Source organism: Carlito syrichta, unplaced genomic scaffold, assembly GCF_000164805.1.
Source record: "Carlito syrichta isolate Samal-C Ts95f unplaced genomic scaffold, Tarsius_syrichta-2.0.1 Scaffold231851, whole genome shotgun sequence".
NCBI lineage: Eukaryota > Metazoa > Chordata > Mammalia > Primates > Tarsiidae > Carlito > Carlito syrichta.
This window is the reverse complement of record NW_007175947.1, coordinates 3,836-27,842: the sequence shown is the minus strand read 5'-3', so window position 1 is coordinate 27,842 and position 24,007 is coordinate 3,836. Positions and strand designations below refer to the sequence as shown.

At 42.3% G+C, this 24,007-nt stretch overlaps 1 protein-coding gene across 2 annotated transcripts in view; it reads left to right on the top strand.

The window, feature by feature from the left end:
• DENND2C (DENN domain containing 2C) overlaps positions 1-23,094 on the top strand; it is a 36,798-nt gene extending 13,704 nt beyond the window's left edge. For both annotated transcript variants that reach the window (XM_008051760.2, XM_008051759.2), the window contains 13 exons: positions 447-491; positions 2,311-2,498; positions 6,515-6,624; positions 8,857-8,926; positions 9,899-9,976; positions 10,823-10,963; positions 11,458-11,606; positions 12,150-12,327; positions 16,622-16,663; positions 17,723-17,828; positions 20,073-20,312; positions 20,842-20,928; positions 21,985-23,094. In XM_008051760.2, the coding sequence (XP_008049951.2) occupies positions 447-491; positions 2,311-2,498; positions 6,515-6,624; positions 8,857-8,926; positions 9,899-9,976; positions 10,823-10,963; positions 11,458-11,606; positions 12,150-12,327; positions 16,622-16,663; positions 17,723-17,828; positions 20,073-20,312; positions 20,842-20,928; positions 21,985-22,016 (1,466 nt within the window). In that variant the 3' untranslated portion in view covers positions 22,017-23,094. The remainder of the gene's footprint in view (positions 1-446; positions 492-2,310; positions 2,499-6,514; positions 6,625-8,856; positions 8,927-9,898; positions 9,977-10,822; positions 10,964-11,457; positions 11,607-12,149; positions 12,328-16,621; positions 16,664-17,722; positions 17,829-20,072; positions 20,313-20,841; positions 20,929-21,984) is intronic.
• Positions 23,095-24,007: the final 913 nt, after the last annotated feature.

The following is a 24,007-nucleotide window of genomic DNA, read 5'->3' as shown; positions in this document are numbered from 1 at the left end:
TTTTTTTTTAAACTATAGCCCGCCCCTCCAACGGTCTGAGGGACAGTGAACTGGCCCCCTGTTTTAAAAGTTTGAGGACCCCTGCCCTAGATGTTTGACCATTGATGCTCTGTTTGGTAATATGCAGACAATGATGTGGATGTAGAAACAGAATCTACTCGAACTAGACTTCTTAAAACTAGTCTGAAATGATGTTAATTTCTAAACGAGGGAAGTGACATGGGAAGTGGCAAGAAGATATAATAGAGCAGTTTCTTCTCCGAGTCTTTTATTCTCCTTTGGGGACGCTTCTAGCCTGACATAACCCAGTGGCTTGGAGAAAGGCTCAGCGTCTTCATTATGCCTTTCTCCAGTCCCCAGGCCTTGTGGAGGTTTTACATCGTTCTGATCCTCAGGTGCTTCCTACTGTTAAACGATACAAATGGAAACTCTTTCTCTGTTTTCAGGTGAAACCAGTGGGAACGAAAGTGATGCCGAGTATCTGCCAAAGAGTGAGTGAGTCAATGGGACTGCTTCTGTTCCTGGGATGGTCATGGTCACAGGCACCTGTCTCTGTGATTAAGCATGTTTTTTCCCACATGAAGCTGTACTTTGTGGACAGTTTCTTTATTTTCAGAGTCTGTTGAGGTTTGGGGAATTAAGCAGCAGACTGTTCGATGTTTCACATTAAATGTCTCCCATAGTGGAGTGAGGCGAAACAGTAGGGTTCTTGAAATGGAATGTTCTTTGGGGAGTGGCGCAGAGCTGCGTGTCCAGACATATATGCAGGAGCTTCTCGGCAGCAGAACAGAGTATATGAATCATCCTGTGAGTCAAACGCTTAGCATTAAATATCTGATTTTTCACAGTCATTTAAGTATAATCATTTAAGTAACTTTGATATCTCTGACATTGAGAAAGGAAACCTTTATCTGTTTCTTATTCAGAGATGTTTATATTTCAAGTTGTTGTGCTGTTTACTTTGTTAGAATATAGAGTATACCATGAATTTCTAGCTGTTTTTTCCAAGCACTTCATCGTGCCCTGTGTCCTTCAACTAGTGAATTGTCACAGCAGGTTATATAGTTCTTGGTTAACTGACTGACATACTAGGGCATGGAAGAAGTAGGAGAGATGAATTATCAAAGTTGAGTACAGGACACTTCCAAGACTGATACTCTGGTCTTATGATTAATAGTCTTGTGCTCCCTCCACTGGCCTGAATTGCTTCATGTGTTTGATTCTGTAGCCTGACTGAAGGTGAAACTTAAATCATCATCATCAGGTTCAGTCTAGATGTGTTCAGATGACTCATTTAGGGCTGTTGTGACTGAGAAACAGGACCTAGAATTTTATTGACTTGAACTCAGCCCTTGGGTGTAAGTAGAGCATTGCCTTGAGCACTAAGCGTACTGGATAATTCTGAGGAGCCATTCCTAAGTGTATTTTTTAAAGTGCTCTTAGTGGTTCAATCCGTCATGTAACTTCTTTTGGGGCAGTATGCATCATATCTCAGAAAGGATGAGTCTTTCTGTGGGTGGCTCAAAATGACACATAAGCAATTCTGGGACACTTAGACTATTTCTTCTGCAAGTACACTCTAGTGGCAACTACCCCAAATAGTTCAGAAGTTAGAGAGAAATGGGCATAGAGGATAGATGCTCTCCAGTTCTGCTCTGTTTAAATAGTATGCTTCCATAATTGTATTCATTGAGGAATAGTCTCTAATGAATATCTTCTTCCATTTCATTGTTCTCCTCTTGCATTTAGCACCATTTGCTGATATAAGCCTATATCAGTTATCGGTAATATATGCCAAGGAGAGAAGGAAGAAGGACAGTTTCTTTCATGTGAGGACAGTGTGTAAATTTTTCAGACTCATTCCTTTCCATACTTACCAGAAGGACTCAGCTCTTTCATTGGATCTCTGTCCCCTCTTGCCCCACTGATCTCATGGCATTCTCAGTAGTGGTATCTGTTGTCAATCCAGTGCTTTTTCCTGACATTTTCCATGTGTTCTGGTAAGATGCTATAAAGATAGGATAACATGGAATATGTCTTGGGACATACATAGTGTGTTGATTGGGACATGGGATGTTGGTCTCTTTGCTGGCAGGGGTGGAATGGAGCCCCTGGGCACTTATGTGGGTCTGCACTTATCCCCGACTATGTCATAGCCCTAACAGATAGGTCTGCGAGGCAGGTATTGGTTAGTCAACATTCATGCCGTAATGACTATGTGAAGATTAGTCCTGTGTGAGTCATGCCCTCTGGGCAGCAGAGGGAAGATAGGGGTGCAGAGAAAAGACATTGCTCCCGATTTTATTGCAGATCGCCATAAGCGCTTAGCACAACTGCAACAGTCTTCCAAGAGGAATCCTCACTACCAGACCTTGGAGCGAGATCTTATTGAACTACAGGAACAGCAGCTATTTGAACTCCTTGTGGTAGTGTCTCTACAAAAGAAACCATCCGGAATAAGCTATATTCCCCAGGTCATACAACAATTCCCTAGCAAGGTAGGTCCAAGGAGCTAAGAGGTTTTCAGGAATGATCCTGTGTCTCCATGTGAATTTATTTCTCATCATCTTGTGTATTATCATCTCAATCAGAATTCACCAGCACTGTAATTGTGTAGGATATGGTAAGTGACTTTGCTGACATTAGGCATAAGATGCAGGCAAGTGAAAAAAACAAAACAAAACAAGCTCATTCTCCAAGTTAGTTTTTCTTTTTTCTTTTTAGCCCTGCCATTTAATAATCTTTAACAAGTTGCAGCGCCGGGTATGGTGGCTAATGCCTATAATCCCAGCACTTTGGGAGACCGAGGCAAGAGGATTGCCTGAGCTCAGGGGTTCGAGACCAGCCTGGGCAACTTGGTGAGACCTCGTCTCTACAATAAATCAAAAAATTAACCAGGTGTGGTGGCATGCACCTGTGTTTCCAGTTACTTGGAAGGCTGAGGCAGAAGGATCACCTGAGCCCAGCAGGTTGAGGCTGCAGTGGCCATGAGTGTGCCACTGCACTCCAGCCTGGGTGACAGAGTGAGACTCCAACTCAAAAGTAAAATAAAATAAAAATAAAAATTTCCAGCAACGTGCAGTGGCTCATACCTGTAATCCCAACAATTTGGGAGGTGAAGGTGAGAGGATTGCCTGAGCCCACAGGTTCAAGACCAGCCTGGGCAATGTGGTGAGACCTTGTCTCTACAATAAATCAAAAAGTTAGCCGGATCTGGTGGCGTGTGCCTGTGGTTCCAGTTACTTGGAAGGCTGAGGTGACAGGATCGCCTGACCCCAGCAAGTCAAGGCTGTGGTGGCTGTGAGTGTGCCACTGCACTCCAGCCTGCACAATAGAATGAGACTTAGATTAAAAAAAAAAAAAAATCATAATTCTCATACGAATCTTCATTTCTGCCTTTTCCTGAGAAACTGGAAAGACTACCTACATTCCTAAGTGTCAGGAATCTGCGGAAGCTGAGTAAGGAGCAGGACTTCATGGCAGGTGACCAGTGTAGTCACTCAGAAGGGCCCCAGCGCTAAGGATTTATTGCTCTGCAATCACCATCTTTATCTTTGAATTTGCATTTTGTGAGTGAAATCTGATGAGATAACTGGGCGTGTGCCAAGGTCTTGCAGCCTCAGTTCCTGCATGGTGTCACCTCCTGCCGCCTCCCTGTGATGGGCTCTCTAGTTGACCTGTTCTCCACTGCCTGGTTCCCTGGGCTCTATGTAGCTTCCTTTCCATCCTCTACTCAGTGACTGCTGCCACCTTCTCTCCCTAACAGGGGCACAGGCACGGAGAGGGTTGGGAGCATGTAGGCATTGCCCTGCAGTGTCTCCAGGCAAGGCATAGGGCAGCCCTCCGTGTCCTAGGCTGGCAGTGCCACTTGTGGGTGGCTTGGTGGGGCAAGTCTTTCACCACCCCTACTCCAGCCATCAGGTACATACTGTGTGAAAGCTGCGACTCCTTGGGGGTTGCCTACTGCTGTGGGTTGAAACAGTGGCCCACCAGGAAAGGGAGATCCCTGGTCCAGCTTCCCAACCTGGAGTCAGAACACAGAGTCTCAGTTCTGCAGTTGCCCAAAGAGGAAACCCAGCAGCTGGTAGGCCACTTGAGCTCAGATTACAGACCAGTAATCTTCAACCCCCCGGGTAACTATGAGGGTCTGCACTTGTCCCCCAGGTCTCTCATGCCTGAGGGAGTATGAAACTAAATAACAAAAACTCTAATACAGATTAACAGATCACAGAAGAAAGGAAAAAGTTTTATATTTTATATTCAATTTTTTCTGCTTTTTGAGCAAAGGACTCCACATTATCATTTTGCAGTATATTCTGGGAATTATGTAACTTGCCCTGGTAAGGAGTGATCCCTTTACATAAGGGCATTTACTCACTTTCAGACTTATTACTTGGACCATTTCTTTCATTATCTGCTCAGCCACTTCAGGACTTTGGCTTTATAACACACAGCTACATGTTTCACTGAAAAGGCCAGTAAAGCACAAGTATTGGGAATCTAAGAGACACTTCCTACATGGATTCTCATTTTTAAAAAGTCTTCAACAACATTCGTACAGTAAATTAATCAATAAGTTTAATTTCTCATAAAATTCCTTAATGTAGCCTGAGAGAATAATGTCACAGCACTGTTTAGTAGAACAATACTGTAATAGTCTAAAATAATGTAATCTAGGTGGTCTTGAGTAATCAAATTTCCCATCAAGAGGAGCTTAATTTTTTTTCTTGGTTTTATAGTCTTATAATTGCAGAGGGAAATCTGAGCCTGAATTAATAGGCTCAGAACCAGATAAGGACCCATTTGACTCTGGCAGTGACTCACAAATGTCTACACATGCACTATTTGTACTTAGCATCTCTGTGCCTCAAGTACTCATAAATTAGAGTGAGAAAGAGCTGATTGAGCTCCTTATTGATTCTGTTTTTGAAAACCTTGAATGAAGATGATCGTGAATCTTTTAGCAATATAAAAATACTAGACTATGATACAACCAACATTTTGTTAGAATGCTTTTCCATTTTTTAAGAGGTAAATATCCAAGTGACCCAAAATGGCTACTCTTTTTTTTAAAAAAAGGAAATTAAAGGAGCTGGGCATAGTGGCATGTGTCTGTATAATGTCAACTACTTGGGAAGCTAAGGCAGGAGGATCACTGGAGCCTGGGATTTCAAGGCAAGCTTGGGCATCATAGCGAGACCCCATTCTCAAAAAAAGAAAAGAAAAGAAATGAAGGGATAGGTCATTTTTATTAGTTATCTGAGTGTAATATGGTAATTAGATTTATATTCTTGTTTTTATGGAGGATAGGTCATACTAATTTCTAAATGGTTTGTTTAAGTTTAGCCTATTTTGATATTTTGAAAATATAATAGCAGACTTACGCAAGAGGGTCTTCCATGTTAAAATTTAACAAGAGACTGGGCTCAGTGGCTCAGTCTGTAATCCCAGCACTTTGGGAGGCCGAGGCGAGTGGATTGCCAGAGTCCATAGGCTTGAGACCAGCCCAGGCAACTTGGCAAGACCTCGTCTCTTCAATAAATCAAAAATTAGCCAGGCATGGCAGTGCACGCCTGTGGTTCCAGCTACTCGTAAGGCTGAGGCAGAAGAATCACCAGAACCTAGCAGGTCAACACTGGGGTGGTGGTGAGTGTGCTACTGCACTCTCCAGCCTGGGCGACAGAGTGAGACTCCAACTCAAAAAAAAAAAAAAAGAAAAATTAACAGGAAATTACAAACCAGTAATTAAGTGGCAAAGATTATATGCTAAAGGAAATGATTATATATGGGGTGGAATCTAAAAATCGTTTCTTTGCTAAATAACTTTCATCTACCATTTCAAAGCTTCTTTGATTATTGATCAGAGAGTGTCTTGAGCTAATTAGGTTTTTACTCTCCGTATGGAGAATGGATTTAGCTTATGTCCTATGATTCATAAAAATAACTGTGTTCATAAATCAAAAAGTCAGAAGGGTATGGTAGCGCATGCCTGTAATTCCGGCTACTTGGAAGGCTGAGGTAGAAGGATCGCCGGAGCCCAGCAGGTCGAGGCTGCGGTGGCCGGGAGCAGCCACTGCACTCCAGTCTGGGCGACAGAGTGAGACTCCGACTCAATAAAATAAAATAACTGTGTTCACACTACTGTGTAAATCCTGAATTAAGACTAATCTAGATAAGCAAAAAACTTTTCGCTCATCTCTCCTATACGAGATTATAGAGTGTCCACAAGCACCATTTCTGGTAAAAATAGGTTTCTTTATTTTTAGTAACTCTGTTCTCAGTGCCTAGTTAGTGATTTCCAGTTTTGGCCTTCCTATTTTGTTAAGCAGTACGAAACCATGCTGAAAGAACTGCTCAGGCTTATCAGAGACCTTTATCCGGAAACCAGACTGAGTTTTATTTTATTCTCCATTATCATTTTAATATTTGCATGAAATGAGCACCACGTATATCAGATAAATGTGAGTTGATTAAAAAAAAAAAGAATGGTCACCTACAGCATTATCTTTTTCAGGGTGATCATGGCTATAAGCAATCCAAAGACACTGAAGAGAGGCTCAAAGTTATCCCGAAATTTTGTTTTCCTGATTCAAAGGACTGGGTGCCAACCTCAGAGCTCAAGAGGTAAATGGGCTACTTTATCTGATTTCTGTTTGTTAGAACCGCAAAAATAGAACCTGAGGATGTGAGAAATGGGGAGAGCCAGGAGTGAAGCAGGTCAAGGGTGCAGTGGGAGGAAAGAAAGAAGCAGAATTAGAATACTTCCTATGTTGGGCTTGAAAAAGAAAAACACAAATAATTTCAGTGTCAAGGGAAAACAAGTTGGAGAGTTTCTTCAGTTTGCCAACTCTGCAGAAAAAATAGCTCCACTTTATATGAAATCAGAAATGCCCCCAAGTGGACAGAAAAGAAGAAAAGACTTGGATTTTGGGACTCGACCTAGAAACAGATGAAACAGAGCAATGTCTTCATGTTGTTTCTCCTTCAAGTTCACAGAAGCAGCCATAGCCCAGATTGTTGTTCCCCTGTGGAGCTTGTACAGAGGGAGGCTCCGGTCTGGGAGGTATGGGTACGTTGAGAAGGAATGTATTAAAGAGTTTCTTCTAGGTATCTAGAGGAAATTACTATTTTTAATTAATCAACCTCATCATCTCTGAATTTTGCTTGTAAATAGATAACTGTTACTCAAAACTACTGTTACTGATGATGCTGTTTAGGCTGAAGAGCTTGATTAGTTGAATCTTGTCACATGCCAGTGACCTGCTGGGTGACAGCCCCAGCTGTGGCTTCAGTAGCTGTGAACTTCAGCCTCGCATTGCCTCCAGACTAAGCTGCTGTCTTATCGGCAGTTTGGCCTGATTGACACTCTCATCTCTCGCTATCAGCGTTGATGCTCTTGTGTTGTCAGTTGCACTGCTAATTAATTTCATAAGCAACTTCTTTACATTGGCCTGGCTGCTCTGTGGTTGGCTTTTCCTCCTCAAAAGTATGTATATTTACTCTAGAATACTTGGAAAATACAGACGAGCAAATAAAAAGCAGAAATTATAAATCACTGGCAGTCTGGTCACTCCAAGATAATCACTGTAAATATTTTGGCATATTCCCTTCCAACCTTTATTTGGGACCAAATACAGGCATATATATTTATTGTTCACATTTGGATTTATTTGATTATTAGTAAGTTTCTTTCTCGGGCATCTTTAGGTTTTCTTTTTGTAAATTATCTATGCATGGCTTTTGCCTGTGCTTCTAATGAGGAGTTGATATTTTTCCTATTGTTGTTTATATATTAAGGATGTAATCCAGGCCGGGCGTGGTGGCTCAAGCCTGTAATCCCAGCACTTTGGGAGGCCAAGGTGAGAGGATTGCCTGAGCTCAGGGGTTCGAGATCAGCCTGGGCAACTTGGTAAGACCTCATCTCTACAATAAATAAATAAATAAGCCGAGTGTGGTAGTGCACGCCTGTAGTTCAGTTACTTGGAAGGCTGAGATGGAAGGATCACCTGAGCCCAGCAGGTCGAGGCTACAGTGGCCATGAGCATGTCACTGCACTCCAGCCTCACTCCAGGCAACAGAGTGAGACTCTAACTCAAAAAAAAAAAAAGGATATAATCCTTTGCCTATCACTGTTCCAGATGGCCTTTCATAACTAAATAGAAGGATTTGGAATGGGAAAATGGCATATCAAAAGCCTTTATAAGTTACCTATATGTTTAACTAAGTTGGGCATTCAGCAAAAAGAAAACAGGCTTGATTAATAGCTACAGTGGATAAATAAGAAAATAAAAGGCGTTAACAGCATCAGTAGTTTATCCCATACCTACTCTCTTACTCCTGTACAAGGCAAGAAATTCTCAAGTCTGGACATTCATTCAGAGGAATGTGACTTGAGATAAGTCACATTAATAATGTTAATGAGCCGGGCTCGGTGGCTCAGCCTGTAATCCCACGCCTTGGGAGGCTGAGGTAAGTGGATTGCCTGAGCCCACGGGTTCGAGACCCGCCTGGGCAACTTAGCGAGACCTCATCTCTACAATAAATCAAAAATCAGCCGGGCGTGGTAGCGCACGCCTGTAATTCCGGCTACTCGGAAGGCTGAGGTGGAAGGATCGCCGGAGCCCAGTAGGTCGAGGCTGCGGTGGCCAGGAGCGGCCACTGCACTCCAGTCTGGGCAACAGAGTGAGACTCCAACTCAAAAAAAAAAAAAAAAGAAAATAATAATAATAATAATGTTAATGCTCCTCTTAGATCAGAAAATGACTGCTGTGGGACCCTAATTTCCAATTCGTTGTTCTGTGAGGAATGACATAAGTGGTTGTTTGGATCTCAAAATTGCTGTTGACTGTTTTTCAGTGAAACGTTCTCCTTTGTCTTGACTGGGGAAGATGGAAGCCGGTGGTTTGGTTACTGTAAGAAGCTCTTGGTAAGTACCAGACTTGTACTATGGATAAGGTTGGTCAAGGAACAAAAGTCAGACTATGGTCTTCAGAAACACTATCTCTAGATGAGTTTAAGGGCTACTCAAGGATCTGTGAATTAAGGAAGCTCTGTTAGTTTTAAAAAGCAAGAGCAAGGCTGTGCGTGGTGGCTCAGCCTATAATCCCAGCACTTTGGGAGGCCAAGGCCAGAGGATTGACTGAGCCCAGGGGTTTGAGACCAGCCTGGGCAACTTGGTGAGACCTCATCTCTACAGTAAAACACAAAAACTAGCCAGGGGTGGTGGGATGCATCTGTAGTTCCAGCTACTTGGAAGGCTGAGGTGGAAGACTCGCCTGAGCCCAGCTGGTTGAGGCTGTGGTGGCCATGAGTGTGCCACTGCACTCCAACCTGGGCAACAAGAGTGAGACTCCAACTCAAAATAACATAAAATAAAAAGCAAGAGCAAGCCAGCCATGGTAGCACATGCCTGTAGCTCCGACTACTTGGAAGGCTGAGGTGGAAGGCTCGCCTGAGCCCAGCAGGTTGAGGCTGCAGTGGCCCCAACTCAAAAAAAGAAAAAAGAAAAAAAAGCAAGAGCAAGGTGAAGGTTAGCCACAGCATGTTCCAGAATAGAAGGGGTGTTGATATATTTATTTATTTATAATTGACAAAGTGAGACTGCTGACACAGTGGCTAAATGTCAGTCCCAGATATGTTTGAGGAATGTAGTACACTGAGCTACTAAGGAGCTCTGAGTTACTCGCCAACCATGTTTCGGCTCTCCTTTTGCTTAGATGCCTTCGCTAAACCTAGAGTAAATCATGCTGCCATTTTTAGCACTTTTCCCATCTTTCAGTGTTCACTGAGGATGACAGCCTTGGTTCCTGCTTTGTACTAAAGAGTATTCAAGGAGCATTAATAGTCCAGATTAGTAAAAACTCATGCTGCTTGATTTTTTCTTTTGTTTTTCTTTTAGCCAGAAGGCAAAGGAAAGCGCCTCCCTGAGGTCTACTGCATGGTTAGTCGCTTAGGCTGCTTCAATCTTTTTTCAAAGGTGAGTGCTAAATGGGCTGTATGAAAAGCAGTGTTCTTTCTGAGCTGAGCTCTGTGTTAAGTGGGACAGATGTTAACACATTACCTTAGAAAGGTTTCCTGTTAGTAAATTAGGAACCACAGGTTTGAAGGCTTAAAATTAGGTCTCTAATCCAGCTGCTGTTGCTATAGCATCCTCATTTTGGCTTGTTAAAACTCCCAGCTTAAAGGAGAACACAGTCTGAGGCTCATCTTGTCCCACGTCTTTCCTAGACCCCGAGGTGCAGGACAGCATTATCAGCACCTTCTTTGCCCCTCCCTTGGTGAAATGAAAAGGGGCTCCTCTTTGAAAAATAAATTGATTTGTGTTAATAACTTTTCTTGGGGTATAAAGATAACTCCCAGTGATGCTCATTGAACTTTAATTGATTGCAGAAGCTTATCGGTCTTAAATTCTACTGGTGTTTTCAAGTTTCTGCACCAGGTTTGGTAGTTCCAGTAATAAATTCTTTTATGTTTTTTAACTGAGTCCATAGTCCGGGTGCAATGGCTCATGCCTGTAATTCCAGCACTCTGGGAGGTCAAGGTAGGAGGATGGCTTGAGTTCAGGAGTTCCAGACCAACCTGGGCGACATGGCAAGACCTCATCACTACAAAAAAAATTTAAAAATTAGCTGTGTGATGGCGCACGTCTGTAATTCCAGCTTCTCAGAAGGCTGAGGCAGCTGCATTGCCTGACCTTAGGTGGTCAAGACTGCAGTGAGCTATGACCATGCCGCTGTACTCCAGCCTGGGAGACAGAATAAGATCCCAACTCAAACCAAAACAAAAATGAGTCCATAATAAAGTAACATTTTATTGTGTGTAGATTCTGGATGAAGTAGAGAAGAGGAGAGAAATGTCTCCTGCCCTTGTTTACCCATTCATGCGAAGTGTCATGGAAGCTCCTTTCCCAGCTCCTGGACGCACCATCACCGTTAAGAGCTACCTCCCTGGAGCTGGAGATGAGGTAAGTTGACTCATTTTGAAAAGGCATTATACTAATATACAGAGTTTCTAGAAGCCCATGGGTATAGTTTTCCCTTTTCCATTAACTGTGCAGAATAACCGGGTATGGTGGCTCACACCTATACTCCCAGCACTCCGGGAGGCTGAGGTGAGATGGTTGCCTGAGCTCAGGGGTTCAAGACCTAAGCAACATGGCAAGACCTCATCTCTACAATAAATAAATAAATTAGCTGGGCATGGTGGTGCGTGCCTGTGGTTCCAGCTACTTGGAAGGTTGAAGCAGAAGGATCACCTGAGCCCAGCAGGTTGAGGCTGCGGTGGCCGTGAGTGTGCTACTGCACTCCAGCCTGGGCGACAGAGTGAGACTCCAACTCAGTAATAATAATAATAATGATGATGACAACTTTGATAAATGAAGATTGTACATACTACCATCAGATGAGATAAAAGGATTTTCCAGCATCAGCTCACCTGATTCATATTCTTGCGTTTCAGTCCATTGAGCTTTGCCGACCACTGGATTCCCGACTGGAACATGTTGATTTTGAGTGTCTCTTTAAGTGCCTAAGTGTGTGTCATCTCGTCCGGGTCTGTGCCTCTCTTCTTTTGGAGCGGAGGGTAATCTTTGTTGCCAACAGCCTCAGGTAAGAAATAAGTGTGATGTGTCACTTCGCGCTGGTGTTTTACTTGTTCTTACTGTTTTGAAGTTTACTTTTTTGTCTCCTTGGTTGTTATTGATCTATTTAGGATCTTAATTTCTTCACATATTTTAAAAAACATAGTATCAGTCTCTCATTACCTAATGGTTTAGTGACACAGACAATTTCAAATGGTAAATAATTAAAAATCCCTTTGTATCGGTCTACACCAATAACTTTTTGGGGTTGTAATAAATTTCCCTTTTAAATGCATTTTGCTTAAACTGTTGTCAAGAATTGGTAATGTTTTTCTAAGTCCACACTAATTTTTATCATGATAAATTGTGGGGAGGAGCTTGACTGAGATTGGACATTTTCAATAAAGTAAATTTAAGTTTTAAGTAAGCTGTTAAAAATTAGTGAGTATTCACTGAGTTTTTAATCTATGATCACTAACCAACATCAGCTAGTGACTCTTCGGCATAACCTCTGAAACGCCCTCCACATGCTGCTGCATACGTGTCATCATTGCCTTTCTTCTCTGGCTAGCACCCTGTCCAAGTGTGGCCACGCCGTGGTAGCCACCCTGTATCCATTCACCTGGCAGCATACCTACATACCAGTCCTGCCAGCATCTATGATCGACATTGTGTGCTCACCTACTCCGTTCCTTATCGGAATCCTGTCTTGCTCCTTACCACAGCTCCAGGACCTACCGATTGAAGAGGTGAGAGGGAAGAAATGGTACCTATGAAAAATATTTGAGCACTGACAAATGAAACTAAGTGTTCTTTAAGTCAATGGAATTAGACTAGGCGCAGTGGCCCACTCCTATAATCCCAGCACTTTGGGAGGCCAAGGTGATAGGATTGCTTGAGCCCAGGAGTTCGAGACCAACATGGGCAACACAGGGAGACGTCATCTCTTCAAAAGGTCAAAAAATTAGCTGGGCATGGTGGCGTGTGCCTATAGTCCCAGCTATCTGGGAGGCTGAGGTGGAAGGATCACCTAAGCCCAGGAGGTCGAGGCTGCAGTGAACTGTGATTGCCCCACTGCATGCCATCCTGTGCAACAGCAAGACTGACTCAAAAAAGAAAAGGAAAGGGAGTAGAATTGTTATTAATTAATATAATAATGATTAATATATTATGCCATCTTGTTTTTTGGTATCTTTCTATTAAAGTAGGAAAAGTTCTGATACATATGAATCCAAAGTTTTGTCATATTTACAATAGTAAACCATGGGCTCATTCTTGTGTTATTCTGAAGGGTGGGTTTTTTATTTTTAAAGTCAAACACAAAAACTACTCTGAGTTAACTTTAAAAATTGTTACAAATATAACACACATATAGATAAAGGCCCAAAACAAAATATATGGTTCAATGAATGATCACGTGAACACTTATGTAACCAGAATTGGAAATGAATGGAGACATTACTGCAATGGAATCAGTGCCAGCACCCTAGAAATCCCTGTTATGCCTCCTTCCAATCCCTGTTCCCTTTTCCATCCCCCACAAAAGGTAATCATTATCTTGACTTTTATGGTATTTATTTACTTGGGGTTTTTTAATAGTTTTATCCCTGGCCGGGTGTGGTGGCTCATGCCTATAATCCCAGCATTTGGGAGGCTGAGGTGAGAAGATTGCCTGAGCCCATGGGTTCGAGACCAGTCTGGCAAGACCTCATCTCTACAATAAATCAAAAAATTAGCTGAGCGCGGTGATGCATGCCTGTAGTTCCAGCCACTTGAAAGGCTGAGGTGGAAGGATTGCCTGAGCCCAGCAGGTCGAGGCTGCGGTGGCCGTGAGCGTACCACTGCACTCCAGCCTGGGCAACAGAGTGAGACTCCAACTCAAAAAAAACAAAAAAATAAGCCAGGCTCAGTGGCTCAGCCTGTAATCTGTGCTTTGGGAGGCTGAGGTGAGTGGATTGCCTGAGCCCACGGGTTCGACACCCACCTGGGCAACTTAGCGAGACCTCATCTCTACAATCAATCAAAAAATTAGCCAGGCGCGGTAGCGCGCGCCTGTAGTTCCAGCTACTTGTAAGGCTGAGGCGGAAGAATCGCTGGAGCCCAGCAGGTCGAGGCTGCGGTGGCCGGGAGTGGCCACTGCACTCCAGTCTGGGCGACAGAGTGAGACTCCAACTCAAAAAAAATTAAATAATAATTTTACCCCCAAGGCACACATCCCTAAATAATGTAATTCAGCTTTACCTGGTTTTAAGCTTCATATAAGTGGACTCATATGGTATAAATATATTTTTTGTCTGGCTTCTTTTGCTCAACATTACGTCTGTAAGACTCATGATGAGTTTACCAGTAGTCTGATCATTCTAAATGTGTATAGGATTCCACTGTATGTACCACAATTTTCTTATTCATTCTACAGTTGATGAGCATTTGAGGTGTTTCCAGCTTGGGATTATTATGACTAACTTTGCTGTAAATATTCTTATACATGTCCCTTGGTACATGCATGCATACAGTTCTGTGGGTATTTACTTGGAAGTTGAATTGCCAGGTCATAGGGCAAGCATATCTCCAACTTTAGTAAATAAATCGGACTGTTTTCCAAAGTTATTGTGCCAATTTAAACTCCTTCCAACAGTGTGTGAGAGTCCCTGTTGCTCCACATCCTCACCAACACTTACTAGCATCAGTTTGTGTAAGGTAGCCTGTGTGGTGAGTGTGTAGTGACGTTCTCATCGTGGATTAATTTACGTTCCCTGATTACTGTTGAGGACGAGCACTCTACTATATGTTTGTTGGCCATTTAAATAATATCTTTTGTAAAGTTCATTTTCTGTCCACTAGATTGCTTACCCTCTTATTGATTCATAACATGTCTTTTTATACTTTGGATGTCAGCCCCTTTATCTGTGGTTTGCCTTTTCTCTTTTGAATGGAAGTCTCACTCTGTCGCCCAGGCTGGAGTGCAGTGGCACTATCACAGGGCTCTCTGCAGCCTCAGCCTCCTGGGCTCAGGCAGTCCTTCTGCCCAGCCTCATGAGTAGCTGGGACTACAGACGTGTACCACCACACCTGGCTTACTTATTTTTTAAATTTTTGGTAGAGATGAGGTCCCGCTATGTTGCCTAAGCTGGTCTCTAATTCCTAGCCTCAAGTGATCCGCCCACATGGGCCTCCCAAAGTGGTGGGATTACAGACCTGAGCCACTGCACCCAGCCTCCTTGCCCTTTTATTATTCAAAATGATGTCTTTTGATGCACAATAGTTCTTAATTTTAATGTGTTTTAAATTATCAGTCCTTTCCTTTATGGCTAGTGTTGTCTGTGAGCTGATGAAGTTTTTCTTTAGAGTAACTTTATGAAGATATCCTCCTGCATTATCCTTGAACCTTTATTATTTTGCCTTTAACTCTTGATTCTGACTCCACCTGGGACTTTGTATTTGTGTGTATCATGTGAGATATATAATGGGATTGCTTCACTTGTTTTTTTTTTCCTTTTTTTCCTTTGAGTAGGAGTCTCACTCTGTTGCCAGGCCGAAGTGCAGTAGCATGTTCACAACCACCATGGCCTCAACCTGTTGGGCTCAGGGATCTTTCCATCTCAGCCTTCCAAGTAGCTGGAACTACAGGCGTGTGCCACAATGCCCGGCTAGTTTATAGATTTATTGTAAAGATATCTTGCGAAGTTGTCCAGGCTAGTCTCAAGCCCCTGGGCTTAGGCAGTCTTCTCACCTCCAACTCCCAAAGTGCTGGGATTACAGCCATGAGCTACTGCGCCTGGCTGTTACACTTGTTTTCATATGGATAGTCATCTGAAAAGACTGTTCTTCCCCATTCCTCTGCTGCATTGTCCAGCTTTTTATTATGGGAAATTTCAAACTCATGTAAAAGTAAACAGAAGAGTACAGCTAATCCTCTTGTGCACCCTACTTCGGAACTCACCACGTCATGGCCAGTCTCCACGCTTAACCATTCCTGCTTCCCATAATATTGAAGTATATCCTGACAATTTCATCTCTAAGGAGTACAATATGAATCTCTATAGCATAGGGTATTTTAAAACAATTCCTTAACATCGTCAAAATTCAGCATTCGAATCTCTAATTGTCTCATAAATTTTTTTTTTTCTTAGGGCCGCACTCTGTTGCCCAGGCTGCGGTGCAGTGGCATGATCATGGCTCACCACAGCCTCAACCTCCTGGGCTCAAGCGATCATGCTGCCTTAGCTTCCCATGATGGCAATTTTTTTTTTTTTTTTTTTAGAAAGCAGGTTTTATTGAGAGAACAGAAAAGTTCCCATAGTGGTTTATTTTTAGAGATGGGGGTCTCACTATGTTGCCAGGCTGGTCTTGAACTCCTGGGCTCACATGATCCTCCTGTCTCGGCCTCCCAAAGTGCTAGGATTATAGGTGTGAGCTACCGTGCCCAGCCCATAAATTTTTAATAATTTGTTTGAATCAGGTTCCAAATAAAGTCCACATGTTGTATGTAGTTGATATATGCTTTAAGTCTCTTTTATTCTGTAGGTGTGCATCATTTTTTTAACTTGCAATTTATTCGTTGTTGTGTTGATGGTTAACTTTTAAATAGTCTGCAACCCTGAGTAAATTTCATTTAAAACTATTCCCAGTGCTGGGCACGGTAGCTTACACCATAATCCCAGCACTTTGGGAGGCAGAGGTGAGAGGATTGCCTGAGCCCATGGGTTCAAGACTAGCCTGGGCAACATGGCAAGATCTTATCTCTACAATAAATTTTTTTTTAAAATAGCCAGGCGTGGTGGTGCATGCTTGTAATGCCAACTACTTGGAAGGCTAAAACAGAAGGATCACCTGAACCCAGCACGTCAAGGCTGAGGTGGCCTTGAACATGCCACTGCACTCCAGCCTGGGCAACAGAGTGAGACTTCAACTCATAAAACAAACAAAAAAACTATTCCCATCACCTGAAAGAATAAAAAAACAGGCTTCCTGATCTGGCAATGTCTAAAGTATTTTGTCTGTAAATGTCTCTGGTTGAACTTGCCTGGCTCCTTTATTTCGTAGGTGCTGATAGTTGATCTCTGTGCAGACAAGTTCTTACAGGAGGTGAGTGCCAAAGGAGGTGATTACATAACACTTTAGGTCTATCTGTAAAGGACAATCTGTAGATAATTGGACAGACATTATGTGAAAGTACTTAGAGAAGGTGACTCAGGCAAGACTTTCGGTTCCTACCTACACATGCTTGAATTGATACTGTGGCCTATCATAAAGATTGATCTGAAAAATTTGGCTTGGGTTTATAGATCTATCCCAAAGAAGGAAGAAACAGAATAAATGTCATTCTTTTTTCTTTTTTTTTTTTGAAAGCAAGATTTGGGAGGACAGAAAAGCTCCCACAGTAGGAGGGGACCCGGGGGGTTTGCCCATAAATGTCCTTCTTAAAAGAGGTAATCCTTCCTTCATGTCCTGATGAGTTGGCATATAAGTCTCTAACTTATTTAAATTTAGAAAGCATTTATTAGTTGTCCATTGTTTGTAGATACTCTGTTAGGCAACCAGAATCTAAAGATGAGCGAGACACACTTTGAGCCCCCAGGCCTGGCCTTATAGTCTAATAGGAAAGCAGACATATACATAAATATTTGAAACGGTATAAATAGCAATTTTCATGAGGTGCAGTAGGGGCAAAAAAGAAGTGCTCATTTATTCTGGATATTGAAAGGGAAAGGAATAACTAGTAAAGCCTTCCTAGAGCAGCCCTCTGGATGTAACCTGAATATAGGTCTGTAAGCACTGAAGCCCAGGGTGAAAAACACAGGGTGAAAAGTTTCCCAGGACTTTGTCTTTTTTCAAAAGTAATTGGCACATCACATTTATTTGGGGATAACCTTTGTGTTATAGCAGAAGTCTCACAGGTGAGAGGTATTTGGTAGAAAAGTGCAGAAATATTTTATAAAGTCTGTGTTTATTTTTTTAAATATAGTTAAAATACCTACACCATAAACATCATAGATTCTACTTTACATGGGAAGGAAACTTCAGAGTGACTCTTTACCCAAAATATATTCAAAGCCACCTGTAGAATTAGTGGGAATTAACTAGTGCGTATTTGAGACTTTCTCAAAGTTCATGTAAAAAAATCTCTGTTTTTTTCCTCTTAAGGTATCTGATGAGGATGAAATTCTACCACCTAAACTTCAAGCTGCCCTGATGCAGATTTTGGAAGAACGAAATGAAATCTTAGCTCAAGAGCAGAATTTTTCACAAGGTATGAGACAGGTAATCCAGGGATTTAAGTAAGGTTAAGGCAGTAAATATTTACTGAATGCCCAGCACTCTGTCAAAGAGTGTACCAAAATAGCATTAGATTTCCTTGAAAATCCTACAATCAGTTTCCTTGCCCATCCTCAATATGCCAGGCCATTTTCTGTTTCAGGATCTTTGCACTTGCTCAGTTACATTTAGAGAATGCTGTTGCCCCAGATGTCCACGTGACTCCCCCCTTTCTTCTTGTAGGTCCATGTTCAAATGTTGCTTTCCCACTGAGGTCTTTCCTGACTGTCCAATTTAAAATTGTACCCATTCCCCAGCACTCCTATCCCTCTTCTCCTTGCCTTATTTTTCTCAGTGGCCATTGTCACCATCTGGTATGCTATGGTGTAAATTCCATGAGAGCAGTGGCTTTGTGTTGTTCTCTGTCTCCGATACTTTAAACAGTACTCAATAGCAAGTACTTAATAAGTATTTGTTGAATAAATGGGCAAATAATATTTATGGAGTGCTTACTCTGTATCAAGCATTATTCTCAGCACTTAGCATACTTTTTATTTCATCCTTGTAATATACTTATAAAGCAAGTATTATTTAAACTCCATTTTACAGATGAGAAAATGAAGGCTATTTACTGTTGTGGACCGTTGAGGGAAGGAGGAGTAATAAAAACTTTCGTTTTTGGATATTAAGTTTGAGATTAGATGCCCAATACCTAGCATAAATCCAACTGAACATGTTAAGTATGTTTTTGGTTTGTTTTTTTTTTTAATCGGAGTCTCACTGTCACCTAGGCTGGAGTGCAGTGGCATGCTCACAGCTACCACAGCCTCGACCTGCTGAGCTCAGGTGATCCTTCCACCTCAGCCTTACAAGTAGCTAGAATTACAGACACATGCCACCATGCCCAGCTAATTCTTTTTTTTTAATTTACTGTAGAGATGAGCTCTCGCCCAGTTGCCCAGGCTGGTCTTGAACTCCTGGGCTCAGGCAATCGAGAGGATTGCCTCTCGCCTCAGCCTCCGAAAGCACAAGAATTACAGGCTTGAGCCACTGTGCCCAGCAAGTAGGTTTTTATGTACATGAATTTGGGATTCTGAGGAAACGTTTGGGCTCAAGATATACATTTAGAAGTTGCTGTTTTAAAGCTATGGAACCAGATAAGGTGATCCTATAGAGTGAGTGTAGTTAGAAAATAACAAAGGTTTAAGGCACAGGTGTCCAACCTTTTATCTTCGAGTAAAGAGGAATTGTTTGGGGATGCACATAAATGATGTAATATAGTGTCTATCCATAAGATTCCTCAAGTTGCTCATCAGAAATGTTTGTTTCAACATGATGTTACAAGATTTTGTGGGGCTACATTACTAGCTGTTCTGGGCTGCATGCTGCCTGTGGGCTGCAGGTCAGACATGCCTGGTTTTAGGGATTGAGTCCTGGGTTGGTTGTGAATGGTGTGGTTGGATTTCCAACATTTGGAGGCTGGAAGAAAAGAAGACTCCCGCAAAGGAGACTAAGAACAGTAGAGTAGGAGAAAAATCAGGAAAGTACGTATCTAAAAAACAAGAAGTGCCAGGTGCGGTGGCTCACGCCTTAAATACCAGCACTTTGGGAGACAAAGGTGGGAGGATTGCCTGAGCCCAGGGGTTTGAGACCAGCCTGGACAACTTGGCAAGACCTTGTCTCTGTAATAAATCAAAAAATTAGCCAGGCGTGGTGGCACAAATTTGTAGTTCCTGCTACTTGGAAGGCTGACCCAGAAGGATTGCCTGAGCCCAGCAGGTCAAGGCTGTGGTAGCCATTGAAGTGTGCCACTGTACTCGAGCCTGGGTGACAGAGTGAGACCTCGACTCAAAAATAATAATAATAATAAAGAGGCCGGGCACAGTGGCTCACACCTATAATCCCAGCACTTTGGGAGGCCGAGGTGAGAGGACTGCCTGAGTCCATGGGTTCAAGACCCACCTGGGCAACTTGGCGAGACCTCATCTCTATAATAAATCAGAAATTAGCCAGGCGTGGTGGCGTATGCCTGTATTCCCAGCTTCTTGGAAGGCTAAAGTGGAAGAATCGCCTGAGTCCAGCAGGTCGAGCATGCCACTACACTCCAGCCTGGGAACAGAGTGGGACTCCAACTCAAAAAAAAAAAAAAAAAATGAATGACTCTTTCAAGCACATATTAAATAAAACAACAAGTTGCAGAAGAATATCATGTTTTCTTTCTTTTTTTTTCATCTTGTAGTGGATATGACACTCAACTCTCTGGTGTCTGAAGCATTTGTCAGGTTTTTTGTGGAGCTGGTGGGACATTATTCCTTGAACATGACTGTCACCGAGCGTGGGGAGCGTGTATTCCAAAGAGAGCCATTCCGTAAGTCCCACACCTCCCGAAGTGTACGTCACTTCCTGGAACTCTTCATGGAGACGCAGATGTTTGCAGGATTCATCCAGGACCGCGAACTTCGAAAAAGTGGGGTTAAAGGTTGGTTTCCATCATAATGTTCTCCCTCTCTAGTTAGAGAGTACTTACAGGGTCTGACTATTTTACAAACCAAGAAATAGTGTGGCCGGGCTTGGTGGCTCAGCCTGTAATCCCGCGCCTTTGGGAGGCTGAGGTGAGTGGATCGCCAGAGCCTGTGGGTTCAAGACCCACCTAGGCAACTTGGCGAGACCTCATCTCTACAATAAATCAAAAATTAGCCGGGCGTGGTAGCACACGCCTGTAGTTCCAGCTACTCGGAAGGCTGAGGTGGAAGGATGGCCGGAGCCCAGCAGGTCGAGGCTGCGGTGGCCGGGAGTCTGGGCGACAGAGTGAGACTCCAACTCAAAAAAAAAAAAAAAAAATAGTGTAAAGCCACCAGGGCCCAACATCTGAGTTCTTTATTATGAAAAGTATTTTGTTATATTGTTTTAGCCATGGAAATAATACATTGGTAATGAGCACAGAATTTTATTTGGTTGATTTCCAGTCTTGAATGTTGGACAGTTTCACCAATGTGAGTTTTTCTTAGGTTTGTTTGAGGTCCGGGCCCTCCAGTATTTGGAAACAATTCCTGAGTCTGAGCCCAGTGGGGTGAATAGAATTTTGCGGAGTCTTGGTGAGTTGCTGTTTTCCCATTAGATCATTGTGGCTGAAAAGGCTTTGCAGTAAGTAGACCTCATACCGGGGCTTTATGATCAGATCAGCAATGTAACCTCAAGGAGGCTGACCAGAAACCACTGCCCCAGTTCCAACGGGTTTTGGAGAGAAAGTCTTTTGCTCAAAAGTTAGGATTCCCCATCAGAGTAGCTTATGGGGCCACTTCCCTCAGATGAGGCTCACTGAACTCTCCTTCATGATATAAGTTTGCATGTCATGATTACTAATCTTTTCTAGGTCATGTTCCTTGGAGAGTCTTACAAAAACTGTAGTCCTTTTCCCCAGAAAAATGTACTCAACAGCATACAAATAAATTCCGCATATAGTTTTAGAGTGTTTATGGGACCCACTGAAGCCTCTCCTTGAGACTCCAAATTAAAAACACCTGGTTGAGAGGGACTTCTGAGGCAGAAGAGGATTTCCTGCAAGTCTCTAATTTTGCACTTCATACAGAGACACAGTTGTTTATGAATTTTCAATTATAGTTAATTATCCAGTATGATATGAGAGAACAGTAGGATGGCTAGCCTAAAACAATGCAGAACCTATATTCTATGGTATTTATATTGGTCTTTGAAATACTTGCCCCCTAATTAGGCCCTGTCCTTCACTAGCTGAGAGACCAAAGACAAATTATGCCCTAGGCTGTTATTTCATCTTTATACTGTGGGGTTAGATTAGATCAGTGGTTCTCAGCCCTGACTACATATTATAATCTCTGGGGTCTGTAAAAAAATTTTCTCTTGGGTTCTAGGAAATCTCTGGGGAGCAAGCCAGGTGATTTTAACCTATAGTCAGAGTTGAAAAACCACTGGATTACATGATGTCTGAGTTCTTTTCTACCTCTACAATTAGACACTTTTGGGGGGTAGTCAAACATATCAACTGATAGCTTGAGATGTCAGCTTAACTCTTAGGCTGCTCTGAATTACTAGGCTATTTAACCTCTTGCCTCAAATAATGTATGATAAGTAAAAATAAATTGAGAGTTCATTCTGCCTTTTTCTCCCTTTAGGAAGTAAAATGAAATTTCTGCAGAAGAAATGAAATCTTTGACTGTCTCCATCCTAAATAGAACAGAAAGTGCCAAAGAAAATCTTTTTTCAAGGGTCAGAAGGCCTTGAAGTATTCTACAAAACTCTTGAAATTGTGCAAGGTTAAAGAGCAAGTGAGGCTCTCGGAGCAGGACTCTCCTACCGCGGCTGTAGTCATCCCTGGGCAATGGTTGGGAGGAGTCTGGATCCAGTATTCTTTTTACTTTTACTTTGCTGCCAATTTTTTTTTCGTGGCCTTTTCTATTTGATTGTTGGACTCATTCTCTGTATTTGTGCTTAGTCTATGGAGGTAGTTGTCTTTTACAAGGGAAAGGCTTTTTGGTGTTACATTTTAAAAACAACTCAAAGACAAATATAGTGAGGGAAATGCTGAGTTTAAGGTACTAGAGAGGCATGATAGAGTGCAGAACTGTTCTCATCACTGGCAGCTTTAAATCTGGACTAAGGAACATACTCATCATCTATCCTTTTTTTTTCCCCACTTATGTGGGAACCCTACTTGTCCGCACTGTTACTGAGGACTTAGTAAAAGTAGACATCTTACAGATCCTCCTCCACACGGTGACAACCTGAGTAACTTCTCCCTCACATGTCAACATTCAACTCTGCAGAATTACAGCGAATACAAAAATGTCCTTTCCAGGAACTACCTTGACTTTCTAGCATCCACCATGTGCCACACTCTGTGGTGTGTGAAAGTATGTACTTCATCTTATCTAACCCTTAAGTCAACTTTATGAGAAAGATATTTGGATCTCCATTTTACTAACAGAAACTGAAGTTCAGAGAGGTGAAATAACTTGCTAAAGTTGTACAAGAGACAGAACTGAAGCCAGGACTTTTTTGAACTCAGAGAAAGTTGGTTAATCCTATAGTTTTGATCTCCACAGGATTATTGCTAGTTTAAAATGTTTCTATTAAGTGTACCAGAGCCATTTCTCAGCTCTGAGAATAAGTGGCTTTACACTATAGGTGCCAGGATGACACTCTTTTTATTCCCCTAGAATTGTTGGACTTTTTGCTCTAGTTAGACTCAGAATACAAGCATTTCCTCAGCATGTGCCACTTAATCACCAGACCCTTAATACCTAACATATTAGTGATTGGGAAGGAATTTGTCAGTAATGGTGCCATTTTCACCGATAAATGTTACAGCAAATGTCAGTTTCTTTTCTCCAACTTATGCTGATAGTTTTAACTGACACAAAATGTGTATTCAAACTTACAAAACCTTGTAAGTTGTATTGTGATACAATGTATTGACTTGTACAGTATTGTCATTACAACCCATTCAGGATGCATGAATCTGAAGCAGACACCATTTAAGACTGGTGCTGTGTAATATACTTCCTACAGATGTGGATCCAGGGACTAGAACTGAGCCTGTGTCCTTTTTTTTCCCCTCTGTAATATTGATTAAACAATTTACCCTAGTGGGGCTCATGGGAGATATCTCCCCATTTGGTCTCTTCTTATCCTCCAACCCTGAGAGAACAATTAATCATTGGATGTTTATAAAATGAGGTAGGAAGGTTTACTGTGGTGGATCCTGGCTATCCCCCTCTCAGGAGATCTTTGCTTCAGGGATGGGAGTCTTTATCCCTGCAACCTGAAGCTGCTTCCTTTCCTTAGGTTTGTTGTATTTTGTTTCCGTGAAGTATTATTGATTCTGGATGTGTTCGTTAAAGAATTGCTCAAGATTTGTATAAAACGTTGTTTACAGATCTTTTAATGAATAAACACATAAAATTCCCACAAATCTTTTGGAGAATTCTTAAGACGCAGACATCTCAGGCTAGGCACCGTGGCTCATGCCTGTAATTGTAGGGTGCAGAGAACAGTCAGAAGGGTGTCCCCAAGATGGCGCTGCCACCCTAGACAACAAAGGCCCTAGGTGCCGGCTTCTTCACGCGTGGTTCCCCTAGCGCACGTCCAATCATTTTCCATAATGTAGCTAGCTTTGTTATACGTCCAGTGGGCCTA